Below are 13,240 nucleotides of genomic sequence, written 5' to 3'. Positions count from 1 at the left end.
GAGGCAGACACTAGCTAAAGCCTAAGAGGAGTCATAAATAAATAAATAAATAAATAATAAATAAATAAATAAATAACACCGAAAAGCATTAAAGTAACATAGCTCAATAACAGGTGAATTAAAAGAATGAGATTTTAGAAAACCAAAAAATCAGAAAACCAGGGTTCTGTTCTTCATGCCATTACCAAACTGAGCTGAATGACTTCATTTCACCTCAATCTCATCATCCCCTAAGCAGGAATTATTAACTTTATTTCACAGAGGGATAATGCAAAGATTACATGACAGGCACAAAGTGCTTTCAGTTATTAGGAAGAAAAACTTAGTACAGGGATTATTTTATTATACATGAGGCAGTTCTAAGACAGCTAGTCAACACTCATTCCTAATCGCACTTGACCTCTCAGCAGCACAGGGCACTCACTCCTTAGAGCACATCTTTCACACCTAAAGGACACTGCTCCTCTGGTTTCCTCCTGCTTCCCTGGCAGCTTCTCCTTAGACCAGCGGTTCTCAACCTGCGGGTCGCAACCCCTTTGGCGGTTGAACCACCCTTTCACAGGGGTCGCCTAAGACCATCCTGCATATCAGATATTTACATTACGATTCATAACAGTAGCAACATTACAGTTATGAAGTAGCAACGAAAATAATTTTATGGTTGGGTCACAACATGAGGAACTGTATTTAAAGGGCCAGAAGGTTGAGAACCACTGCCTTAGACCTTTGGCTTACTTGCCCTCCTCTCCACAACCTTTCAATGTTGGAAACCTCTCAGACTTAGTCCTCAGCTCTCTGGTCTCTACACTCTTTTTACTAGATGACCGTATCTCATCCTATAGCTGAATATAGAGGAATCTCAATTTTATGTCTCCAACCTGACCTGAACTCAAGAGGATGCCCACTTTCACTCAATGTCTAGCGATCATCTCAAACTTACCAAGCCCCAAACAGATCTCCTGATATCACCACCCTCACACCTGATCCTCCTCCAGTCTTCCCCAATTCCTGTCTACTCTATCTTTAAAATATATACCAAATCAAACCACTTCTCTCCCATTTTAATCTCATTTCCAGTCCCTCTCTGCCTTGGTGACTCTGGTCTGGCCACTGGTCTTGCTGTTCCCTGAACACTCCAAGCTCATTCCTGCCTCAGGTTGTCACACTTGCTGTCCCACAACTTGGAAGATCCATCTATTCCTTGTCTCTTGCAAACTACACTCCCAAATCTCATTTAGATCTCTTGTCACACACTCCAAAAGAACTTTCCCAACTACTGTAACCAAAATGTCTCCCACTCCAACCACTCACCATGCTCTCTTACCTCTTGTTCTCTTTTATGTTTCCTTACAGTACTATTACTGTCTAACATTAATCGGTCGTTTATTTAACAAATTTCTTCAGGGCACCTACTATGGTGCTCTAAAGCAGAAGTTCTCAACTGGGGACAATTTTGTCCTTGCAGGAGGGTCAAGGAGAATGGGAGGATGCTATTGGCATCTAGTAGATAAGATACCCCAGATGCTGCTCCATTTCCTATAATGAAAAGGACAGTCCCCCACAGCAAAGAATTATCTGATCAATAGTGTAGAGGTTGAGAAACCTTGCTCTAAAGCAATACAGGGTGGAGCAAAAGTAGATTTACAGTTGTGAGTATGTGAAACACAGAGTTTATTCTTGTATTATTATTTATTAATTATGGTATTATTTTCCATATGAGCAACTGTAAACTTACTTTTGCCCCACCTGTATTTAAAAATTCCTTGCTTTCCTGCAGCTTACATTATAGTGTAGATATTATGTTAAATCTTTAGTTTGTTGCCTGGTGTGGCAGGAATGAACCTATGAACCAGGAGGTTACGGTCTGATTCTGATTCAGGGCACATGGCCAGGTTGTGAGCTCGTTGCCCAGTGTGGGGTGTGCAGGAGGCAGCCAATCAAAGATTCTCTCTCATCATTGACGTTTCTATTCCTTCCTCCCTCTTCCTTCCTCTCTGAAATCAATAAAAATATATGTATTTTTAAATGTTTAGTTCATTATTTTCTTTCTCCTTGTTCAACAGTACCAATACCAAAACAACCTGGGACAAAGCATGAATTTAATAAATATCTGTTGCATGAATGATTGAAAAAAAGCACAGCCTTCTTCAATCCAGATGACTTATAAGTTAGTGAAAAAATGCATTAATTCCCTAAAATATACACCATTCTCCCACCCCACCCCCCACCCCCATAAAAAGAAAACAATATGCTTACAACTCAGAGAAGGAAGAATATTCATCTATGGGTACTGCAGTCTGGACCTTTATTTTTGCTCTTCTTGGCAATGATGACATCTGGAAGAAATAGAACATGAAATCAGCATGATTTGAATCACCTGAATGACTGATGACTTATTTTGTCTGCAAAATGTGTCATGCAAAACTAACACTCCAATAGCTCTGCTGTTAGAAAATGCTGTCAGGGGGGAAAATAGGGGTTACTTAAAGCCCAAACACAGGTTTCCCCTCTTATGTGGCTGTGGCCGCCAATTATAAGAGCAGCTAACACCTTTCCAATGGTTTCAAAAGCCTGATGAGTGTGAGCCATCTTTGGTAAAATATTAGCTCCTATAGGGTGACAATTCATAGTTTTTTAGAATTATATGCTTGAGTATACTACAAGTGTTTTTAAAAAATATATATTTTAATGATTTTTTAACAGAGAGGAAGGGAGAGGGCTAGAGAGTTAGAAACATTGATGAGAGAGAAACATCAATCAGCTGCCTCCTGCACACCCCCCACTGGGGATGTGCCCGAAACCGAGGTACAAGCCCTTGACCAGAATCGAACCTGGTCAAGGCCCTGCCACCATGGCTGGTGCTCTATCCACTGAGCCAAACCAGTTAGGGCTACAAGTGTTTTTGAGGGTATATCAGACAGCAAACTATAAAATATATAGTTCTTTATTAAACTACATCTAAACTATAAACTGTAAGAACTATTTTCCCTCTTCTATGTCTTCTTACAGTATAAAGAAGTTTATATGCAAAGTTGACAATGTTGATTGACTGAGTAGGCAGCCACGTTATTCCTAAAACAAGATAATCCATTCCCTTATAATAAAAGTTTCAATATTTAAATAACAATTACTAAAGCCATTGAAAAATATTTATCAAATTCAAAGGCCCAACTCTAAAAAATTAAGACATGATACAGGAAATAAGCAGATTTATTTTAGCTGATAAATTATCTAGGGTTAAACTGAAGTTTAAATACCAATGTTCTTAGGAACTGTTTATCTACCTCCATTCTCTAATATTCCCTTACTGTGTGTCATAGGATTTGTTAGATTAACCAAAATTTAATCTATTTCCATGTGGTTTTTTAACATATATTTTTATTAATATCAGAGAGGAAGGGAAAGAGAGAGATAAAAACATCCATGATGACAATCATTGATCAGCCGCCTTCTGCACGCCCTACACTGGGGATCCAGCCCACAACCCAGGTATGTGCCCTGACCTGGAATCAAACTGAACCGAGACCTCCTGATTCATAGGTCGTCACTCAACCACTGAGCAACACTGGCCGGGCTATTTCCATGGTTTTAAATACCTATATCACCTACTTAACCCACTCCTACCCCATCTCAATAAATTGCACCACCATCCACCTAAGATAGATGATTTTTTGCTAAGCCAGAACCTTCAAAAAATGTTAACAGCTTCATTGAGCTATAACTGGCATGCAATAAACTGTACAAACTGTACAAATTTGATGTTTTGACATATGTATACACATCTCCACAACCAAGATAATGAAAATATCCATTATCCCCCAAAGTTTCACTTGCTAAGTGAAAGCCTTGCAAATCCTTTTTTCTTTCATCTCCCACATCCAGTCTATTAGTAAGTCACAAATTTTTCCTCCAAAATATATCTTAAATCTCTATAATCTTCAGTGAGTCTTTAGTCCCCAATATCTCTCACCTGGACTACTGTACTGGCCTCTTAACCAGCCCCTTTGCTTCCACTCTTGCCCCTACAACCCATTCTCCACATACCAGTCCAGGTCATTTAGAAAATGCTTAAAAACCATTTGATGATCAAATCTTATTTTGTTACTACTGCCTTCTAAAGTGCCCACAGGACTGGCCCCCGCCTACCTTTCTAACTATATGTAACACTTGCTGTATCGCCACAACCAGTCACAACATTCAGTTTCTGTAACAAGCGTGATTCTTTCCCACCTCAAGTTCACCCTGGGTGGAGTACTATTCCTCCTGCTCACCAATAGGCTGGCTCCTTCTTATCTCTTACAGCTTAGTACAGCGGTTCTCAACCTGTGGGTCGAGACCCCTTTGGGGGTCGAACGACCCTTTCACAGGGGTCGCCTAAGACCATCGAAAAACACATATATAATTACATATTGTTTTGTGATTAATCACTATGCTTTAATTATGTTCAATTTGTAACAATGAAAATACATCCTGCATATCAGATATTTACATTACGATTCATAACAGTAGCAAAATTACAGTTACGACGTAGCAACGAAAATAATTTTATGGTTGGGGGTCACCACAACATGAGGAACTGTATTCAAGGGTCGCGGCATTAGGAAGGTTGAGAACCACTGGCTTAGCATTTTAGACCTAAAATGGGTGTCCTGGAAATAATAAAACCCCGTTTACTTCCTTTATACAGTACTATATAATATAACCTATAACTATCCTTACTTATTGTCTGCATCCCGCAAGCTTACTTCATGACAGTAAACACCATGAAGGAAGAAACCACGTTAACCTTATTCATTTCTGCATCACACAGAGCCGGGCATTTAATAGCTGCTCTGTAACTACTTGTTCAATGAACATAAGAATATATTTTTAAATGGTCTCTATAGAGGAATACTGTATGCATTTGTTTTCCCCATCACTATTAGGCAAAATCACACATTGTTTTCTTGAAAAAGTGACGGTATGGAAGACCATTCTTATTCTTAGTGGCTTGAGATGTTCCAGTCTACCAAGCTGTCTTATTTCTCTGGGCACATGAGCACATTCAAGTCAATAACTTGGGAGGTTTCTGTGATGTTACTAAGGGGAAAAGCACTAAACTAGGGCAAGTGAAGATCGGGAGGAGGGCACGGAGGAACCTGCATACACACTAATATTAAAATAGGAAAAACCACCACTTAAAAATTTAAGAAGTAGAGCAGAGGGGAACAGCTTTCTAAGAGTTACCTAGAGAAGTTTCCCCTGGGGGTACCATCCTAAGTGCTCCGAATGTCAGCAGATACCCAACTGAGCAACACAAACGAATACTAGACCTGAAAGAGCCTCAGAAATCAGAGGCTCGCGATCTTTATGAATGAGATCCAGCGAGGTTAAAGGGTTTATGCTAAGGGAAGAGCTATGTGGCAGAAGGTATAGAACCCAGAACCCCAAACACCAAGACGTAGCCTGTTTCCCATTCCACATACATTACATTAATCACATGCTGTCAGGTAGGAGGTTCCAGGAAAGTTGCCTAGTTTCCACCCCTCCTTCCCTCAACAGCTGTTCAGCGCCTCCTGGATGCCGGGCACACCGCTCAAAATGAAGTTGATTCTGCCGTGATCCGACAGTGACAAGGATGCTTCCTCCCCCATCTCCGAAAATGTGAGGTATAAAAACCACCCAGGTTTGCTCGGGCTTTCCTTTGTCTGCCTCTATGAGCTAAGAGCTGCATTTTTTTTTACTAAGACCCTCCGAGGGGTTTTCTGGATGCAAGTTGGTAAATACAGAACTCAAACAGTAAAAACTTCTCACTTTTAAAAAGAGATGTTACTCCCCCAAATGAGCGCTCAGAACTGTTAGCATGGCCCCCATGACACCGGAGCCCGGACGCCGGGCTCAACCTAGCCCGCAGGCACACCGCCAAGGCGGACGCTCAGCTCACCTTCCCGCACCACGTATCCAAAGGCCCGGGATTCTGTGTGTGTGACCGCGTCTTCCGGCTCCCGCCGGAAGTTTTTCAAACTCCGGAAGTCCCGCCTCTCTCCTCCTTGACTGACTGCAAAAGGGCTGAGCTCCCGGAGTAGGGTGGAGCCACACTGGACCGAGGTGAGGCTGCTAGAGCGAAGGGTGGGCGGGCGAAGCGGGCGGGATGGAGGTGGAGCCTCACGTACAGCAGTTGCGGACCCGTTTTTCTTTCTCTTGAACTGCTCTGCTCTTTTTTCAGTACATTGTTTGAATTTGCAGTAGGAAAATGAAAAGCAATCAAGTTTTACACGCTCTAAAATCAAGTTTTAAATGTTTTTATTTAACTTGTTTTTTAGCGTATTTCATTATTTCCTAAGATCCAACGTCGAGTTTTGCTTCAGTGTTATGAAAATATCCAAATTTTCTGATTAGGACTTCTGGTAAACCCTCACACAGCCCAGGAGGCTCCCTCTACCTTAATGGAAGAGGTTAGCCCTACAGTCATCATTATTTTACATTGGTCTCTCCGGCAGTTTATTACACTATCAAGTACACGTTTTAGAAACCTTGTTCTTTGAACCTGTTTCTAACTCCTCCTGTTTTAGCTAACCCCTTACCCTATAAGGTACCCAATACAAATTAGGGTAAATATTCACTGAATTAATTGAGGCAAACACAGGTCCCAGGTACCCAAATTTCTTGGGCTAGAATGGAAAAGCCCTGCCCCATTTCATTTGTCAGATTCTTTGAAAGTGCTAATAAGCTAGTATCCTAGGTGAGCCCTCCTCCAGATCCAGTATTTCTGTTTCTCTTCCCTCAAAACACAAAAGTAGCTCCTATTTTTTAATTACAGTGATTCCCAAGTATCTTAGCTTTGTGGACGAAAGGGGCCACATGCTAACCTGACAAGCTCAGGGGAGGACTGCATGGCAGTCTTGCAAACTCAAAGACCTAAAGTAACTACAAAGGATGGTCTGAAATTAAACTTTAACTAAAAGCCGTGATGGTGGGTAGTCACTTCCTAGGCTGGTATCTTCCCTGACAAGGTCAACCTTTACCTTAACTGAGCCTATCTGTCTGTTTGCATCTATAATAACATATCCTTGAAATGTCAGGGTAACTTGTAACTTTCCTTCTTTCCAGACCCCTTAGGCCACAACTAAATGCCATGGGTACCAGGACAGGAGACAATAAATTCCTTCATTGTTATTGTTATCATGTTAATTGTTGACTGTGAACTATCCTGCACCCACCTAAGTATGTGTCTACCATTTTGTATTTATCCAATCCCAGAGGCTCCCCCCCCCCCCTTTGCTTTCTCCCACCTCTCTAATCTATCACCAATGGATTTCATGTAACCCACCTACGGCTCCTTCTTTGATTCCAAAAATAGGTGAAAAACTGCCATTCATTCTCCAGAGCATTATCCCAATATGTTGAGATTCCGCTTCCCAGCAATTGTCGATAGTTTGGCTCAAATAAACTCACAAAAATTCTTTACAGGTTTGAATGTTTTTACGTTAACAGCTTCATGTCCATACCCTAAACCCCATGTTTTTTCACTAATCCAATTTAAATGCTATAAAGGCCTTCCCAGCAATTCTTTCCTTTCACCTTCAATACATTTTCTCAAAATCAGTTCTCAGTAGAAATGAAAAATGACTTGTGGGGGGGGGGGGTTTGTTTGTTTGTTTGTTTTTGATGATGTGCTTTTTACCAAGCACACTAAACTCTAAACTCACAGAAACAGCACCCCCCCAAAAAAAATTTTGACTGTAAGGTTAAGGAAATAAAGCTGTCGTTAGTTTAGATTAGAATTTAGCATACCAAAACCCCATGGATTTGTTTTAAAAAGCAGCTTTCTATGCTAATGACTCATTTCCAAGGACTCTGATTACTGAAGAGCTGTTGAAATGACCCATGAGTGAGCCTTACTACATACAGATTTATCCAAAGTAAACCTAAATTTCACTGGATAATTTTTGCAATGTGTAAGAAAATAAGACTTTCTAAATTTCTATTCTCCTATATCTAAGATCCTTGGTTGGTAAGGATCAGTTTCTGAGGTTGTTTAGAGATTTTTTTTTCCTTCTTAATTTGTAGTCTTGTGTTGCCTTTTGCAATGATTCCAGAAGGTCTGGCACTGTCTGCTACAATCACTGTCTGCCCCACAATGTCTAGTTCTGAAAGAACACTAGAGAACACATTACAGTCCGGGATTATGGGGAGGAAACCCAGTCATCATAATAAGCAATAGTAATTTACTATTTACTATTCACCTACTTTTTATTGTGCTATATAGGTTTAAGATAGAGAATAATAAGGGTCAAGGTGAATCAATATTCTACAAAATCTTTTAAAATAATCCCTACCCTAGAGGAATTTACAAGCAGGACTAGGGACTAGATACAGTCACAAGAGACAAACCCATACAAGCCCTGGCTGGTTGGCTCAGTTGGTTGGAATGTCATCCATCCCATGGTTGTCAGCCAAAAGGTTGCGGTTCAATTCCCATTCAGGGCACATACCTAGGTTGCAGGTTTCATCCCCGGTTGGGGCACATACGGGAGGCAGCTGATCAATGTTTCTCTCACATCTCACATAGATGTTTCTCTCTCTTATTCTCTCTCTAAAATCAATAAAAACATATTTTCTGGTGGGGATTAAAAGAGAGAGACAGACAGACAGACAGATCGACCAACCTATATAAGATAGTCTAGATTCAAGGGTTGGTAGTAGGTCCACTGCACAGTGAGAATGAGAATAGGAATTGGCCAGCATAGTAGAGTTGGACATTGACTCTCCTCTCTTCCACCAGGGGTATCTGCTTTTCAGCTGGGGAAGAAAAAATAAATAAATATCCTACCAAGCCCAAGCAGGTTTGGCTCAGTGGATAGAGTGTCTGCCCACAGACTGAAGGGTCTCGGGTTTGATTCTGATCAAGGGCATGTACTGTACCTTGGTTGCAGGCTTGATGCCCAGCCCTGGTCAGGGTGCTTACAGGAGGCAACTAATCGATGTGTTTTTCTCACATCGATGTACCTCTCTTTCTGTCTCTCTCCTTCCCTTCCACTCTCTCTAATGGGAAAGTAGCCTCAAAAATATCCTCAGGTGAAGATTAACCAAAAATCAAAAGAAAGAAAGAAAGAAAGGAAAGGAAAGGAAAGGAAAGGAAAGGAAAGGAAAGGAAAGGAAAGGAAAGGAAAGGAAAGGAGGAAGGAAGGAAGGAAGGAAGGAAGGAAGGAAGGAAGGAAGGAAAGAAGGAAGGAAGGAAGGAAGGAAGGAAGAAAGAGAAAGAAAGAAAGAAAGAAAGAAAGAAAGAAAGAAAGAAAGAAAGAAAGAAAGAAAGAAAGAAAGAAAGAGCCTAGCAAGGTTTTAGACATCAGACATCTGAGAAAAATACTAATAAAAGTTGGGACAGGGTCCTCTAAAATTGATGTGAGTGGTGACCTACTTCAAAGGCAAGTAAGACTGTCTAGAAAGCAGTTCCCTCAGAATTTTGTAAGAGAGCTATTCCCACTAAAATCTGTCAAGGAAATTTTGTAATCACTAAGCATAAACCAGGCCCTACCACAAAAACTGCCTTTTCTCTCCAAGACCTTGCGCAAGCTATTGTTTACCTTTGGTTCTTAAGTGCTGAATTCCAAGAAATACAAGGGTTTAGCCTGGGGTAATCTGGACACCCACCTGAGACTATGCAGTACAGTTTGGGAGTAATGAAAACATGTTTTGGATTTGCTTGGAGGTTACTTACTTTATTGCTCCAAAGCACACAGCTCCTCACATGATAGTCATTGGTATGTTATCATTTGTATGTTATTGTCTGTGTTTTCAAGACATTTCCCTATGGGTTCTACCTCCCCAGGGAGACTATAATAATAGTAATAACATATATTCATTGATCATCTACTATGTGCCAGGCACTAGGTCAAGGCTTTTATACATATTTGTATATTCGATTCGCATTTCAGCCCAATGAGACATTACTAATTATGCTCTTTTTATAAATGAGAAGATCAGCTCTGCCCATTGTGCCTCAATTGGTTGGGCGTTGTCCTGTGCACTGAAAGGTTGCTGGTTTGATTCCTGATCAAGGCACATGCCTGGGTTGTGGGCTGGATCCCCAGTATGGGCCATGCAGGAGGCTGCCAATCAAAGATACACTCTCACATTGATGTTTCTTCTCCCTTTCTCTCTCTCTAAAAATCAATAAACTGTTCTTTTAAAAAATCTTAAATGAGAAGACTAAGGTATAGAGAAGTTAAATAACTCATCCAAAGTCATATCAGCTATTAAATTGCAGTTCCAGGATTTAAACCCAGTACCCTTAAAGACGTCCATATACCACCAACTCAAAGCAAAGATCTCTTTTTCCTCCACAATGGTGGTTAGTGCAAGACTTCAAATAATTGAGAAGATACCTGGGTTTGATTCTGGTCAAGGGCACATGCCCAGGTTGTGGGCTCAATCCTCAGTGGTGGGTGTGCAAGGGGCAGCCGATCAATGATCCCCTCTCATCATTGATGTTTCTATCTCTCTCTCCCTCTCCCTTTCTCTCTGAAATTAATATATATATTAAAAAGAACACAAATTCTTAATATAGATGCACCCACTAAATTGTAAGATACTTGTATCTAAGTCTAGGAACTAAGTATTAGTCATTGTAGTCTCTCCTTCTGCAACTTCTTCCTTTACCTATATACTGCCTAACAATGCCTGACAAAGTACTCAATAAACCCTGGCCAGGCATATCAGTTGGTTAGAGCATTGCCCCTACATGTCAAGGTTGCAAGTTCGATTCCCGGTCAGGGTACATGCAAGAATCAATCAATGAATGTATAAATAAGTGGAACAACAAATCTCTCTCTCCTTTCCTCTCTCTATAAAATCAATCAATAAATAAATTTTTAAAAATAAAATATTAGACTAACTCTTAGGCTAAAGACTATACCTGGAGTAAAGAAAAGTCCTTCCTCCTACTAGAAAAGTAATCTAAAGCTCCTGCCACACAGAAGGTGGGTCACCATTCTAAAAATCAAATGTACTTTTGGATATTCAAACATTTTTTTTTAACTTGTATGTAACTTTATTTTTTTATTTTTTTTAATCTTTTTATTTTTTATTTTATTTTTTTAATTAAATCTTTATTGTTCAGATTATTACATTAGTTACTCTTTTTTCCCACCATAACTCCCCTCCATCCAGTTCCCACCCCACCCACCGCCCTCACTCCCCACCCACTGTCCTAATCCATAGGTGCACGATTATTGTTCAATCTCTTCCCTCACCCCCCACATTCCTCCCCTCCCCCCAAGAATAGTCAGTCCATTCCTATTCTATGTCCCTGATTCTATTACAATCACCAGTTCATACTGTTCATCAGATTATTTATTCACTTGATTTTTAGATTCACTTGTTGATAGATGTGTATTTGTTGTTCATAAGAAATTCAAACATTTTGTTCCTTAAAGTTAATCACCTTGCAAAGGCAGAGAGTCTGTTTCAGATTAGAGAATGCATAAACTGAAACTGAGCCCTATTTTATAAATTTGCATATTAGCCCTGCCCATCCACTTTCCATGATCAAAAACTCTCATTCCTAAACATTAAAACTCATTGGCTTTAATAGGCTTGTCTCAATAATTCAGCCAGAAACTTAGAGACTTCCTGCAAAATATAGTATAAGAGATTGGTAAGCAGAGAAAGGACTGCCTCTGTTTCCCAAATGAGAAAGGGGCTTCTTGTTAAGTGAGGTAGAACGGGCTTGTAGATGCATTCCCAAACTTGGCTTGTCCTGTTACTTTTTCAGTCTGGCTGGGAGCAGAGCATCATTCCAAAGTGCTAGTCTCATGCTGAAGACATAGTTACAGCCCAGAGAAAGTCTGTCTGCCTTATGTGTAAAAGAAAAAACAGATTCAAGGGCTTAAAATCCTGAGTTTTGAATAACTATTGAATGGATCTTAAAAAGGCATCATTGAAGCCTGAGGAAATTAATTGTGCAGATTTTTCAAGGAAATGGGTATTCAGGCATAAAAGGATTACATACATTTAAATTTATCTTACATGAAGTAAGATTATGGGACCTACATATTAAACTAGAATATAATTTCTCTCTTTAGCTGAAAACTGAAATGCAATGTTTTTCCCCACTTATATTTTACAAATCCTTGAAGTAACTTGTAGTAAATGCAATTAAAAGCGAAATTAAGAAGAAAATCCAGAACCATAGATAAAATATTGTATCTATTACATGTCTCACTGTTCTGCTCATCACCTGTCTGGCAAATTCGCTGGCTAAAAGTCAATCTGTTGCATTCATTAGCAGAATTTTCTCCTAGTGAGTTTATCTCCCTTGAGTAGTGTCTAGGACAGTGATGGCAAACCTATGACACGCGTGTCAGAGGTGACATGCGAACTCATTTTTTTGGTTGATTTTTCTTTGTTAAATGGCATTTAAATATATAAAATAAATATCAAAAATATAAGTCTTTGTTTTACTATGGTTGCAAATATCAAAAAATTTCTATATGTGACACGGCACCAGAGTTAAGTTAGGGTTTTTCAAAATGCTGACACACCGAGCTCAAAAGGTTCGCCATCACTGGTCTAGGGACCACCTCAGAGGCCTAAAATATTCATTTAATAGCCTGAGATCCAAGCATAGAAACCCTGAAGGGTTCATTCGAACCCTAATGATGGCATGACTGGCTAGGTTGAAGGAAGGGATGAAAGGCAGCACAGTGGGACCAGGTTTATTTTGTCCATCACCACAGGGAGCCATGTCTGGAGACTCTGTACATCATAACTAATATTTTGTAGCACCTTTGCTCCATCTTTCAGCTTAATGAACTGAAACTATCCTGCAAATGATTGGCTTGAAACACTCATCCAGGATGCCTATAGTCAGAATTTTAATACTAGAAGCTTCACCCATTAACTGAATTCAATTTTGGAAAAGCAATGTGTGTCAGATTAACCTGTGTTTAAGTGTGTGTGTGTGTGTGGTTGCTATTTTTGCTTTAAAGTCTGATTTATTGAGCATAATTTACATAAAGTAAAACTTGATTTTTTATTCTGACAAACACATACATTTATGTAACCACCACCACAAGTAAGAAGATATAAAACATCTCTATCGCCTAAAAAATGCCCTTTGCGGTCTACCTTCTCTTACATACTCAGCCCCTGGCAAGAACTCATCTGTTCTTGGTTCCAATAATTACAACTTTTCTGGATTGTCATGTAAACAGAAGCACAATTTTTTACTTAGTAGAATGCATTAGGGATTAATCCA

General features: G+C 39.8%; 1 protein-coding gene across 3 annotated transcripts in view; it reads right to left on the bottom strand.

Annotated features, from left to right (window-relative positions):
• The window catches only part of SRBD1 (S1 RNA binding domain 1), a 155,510-nt gene extending 149,527 nt beyond the window's left edge, over positions 1-5,983 (bottom strand). For 2 of the 3 annotated variants that reach the window (XM_014447612.2, XM_006083397.3), the window contains exons 1-2: positions 5,924-5,983; positions 2,257-2,336 (exon numbers count right to left, since the gene is read on the bottom strand). In XM_014447612.2, the coding sequence (XP_014303098.1) occupies positions 2,257-2,336 (80 nt within the window). In that variant the 5' untranslated portion in view covers positions 5,924-5,983. Of the gene's footprint in view, positions 1-2,256; positions 2,337-5,793; positions 5,813-5,923 lie in introns of those variants that run through there. The other variant, XM_023747165.1, reaches the window with a different exon arrangement.
• Between the last annotated feature and the right edge of the window lie 7,257 nt (positions 5,984-13,240).

Source organism: Myotis lucifugus, unplaced genomic scaffold (genome assembly GCF_000147115.1).
Source record: "Myotis lucifugus unplaced genomic scaffold, Myoluc2.0 scaffold_6, whole genome shotgun sequence".
Classification (NCBI taxonomy): domain Eukaryota; kingdom Metazoa; phylum Chordata; class Mammalia; order Chiroptera; family Vespertilionidae; genus Myotis; species Myotis lucifugus.
Note: the sequence above shows the minus strand (reverse complement) of the source record. Positions and strands in the feature narration are given on the sequence as shown.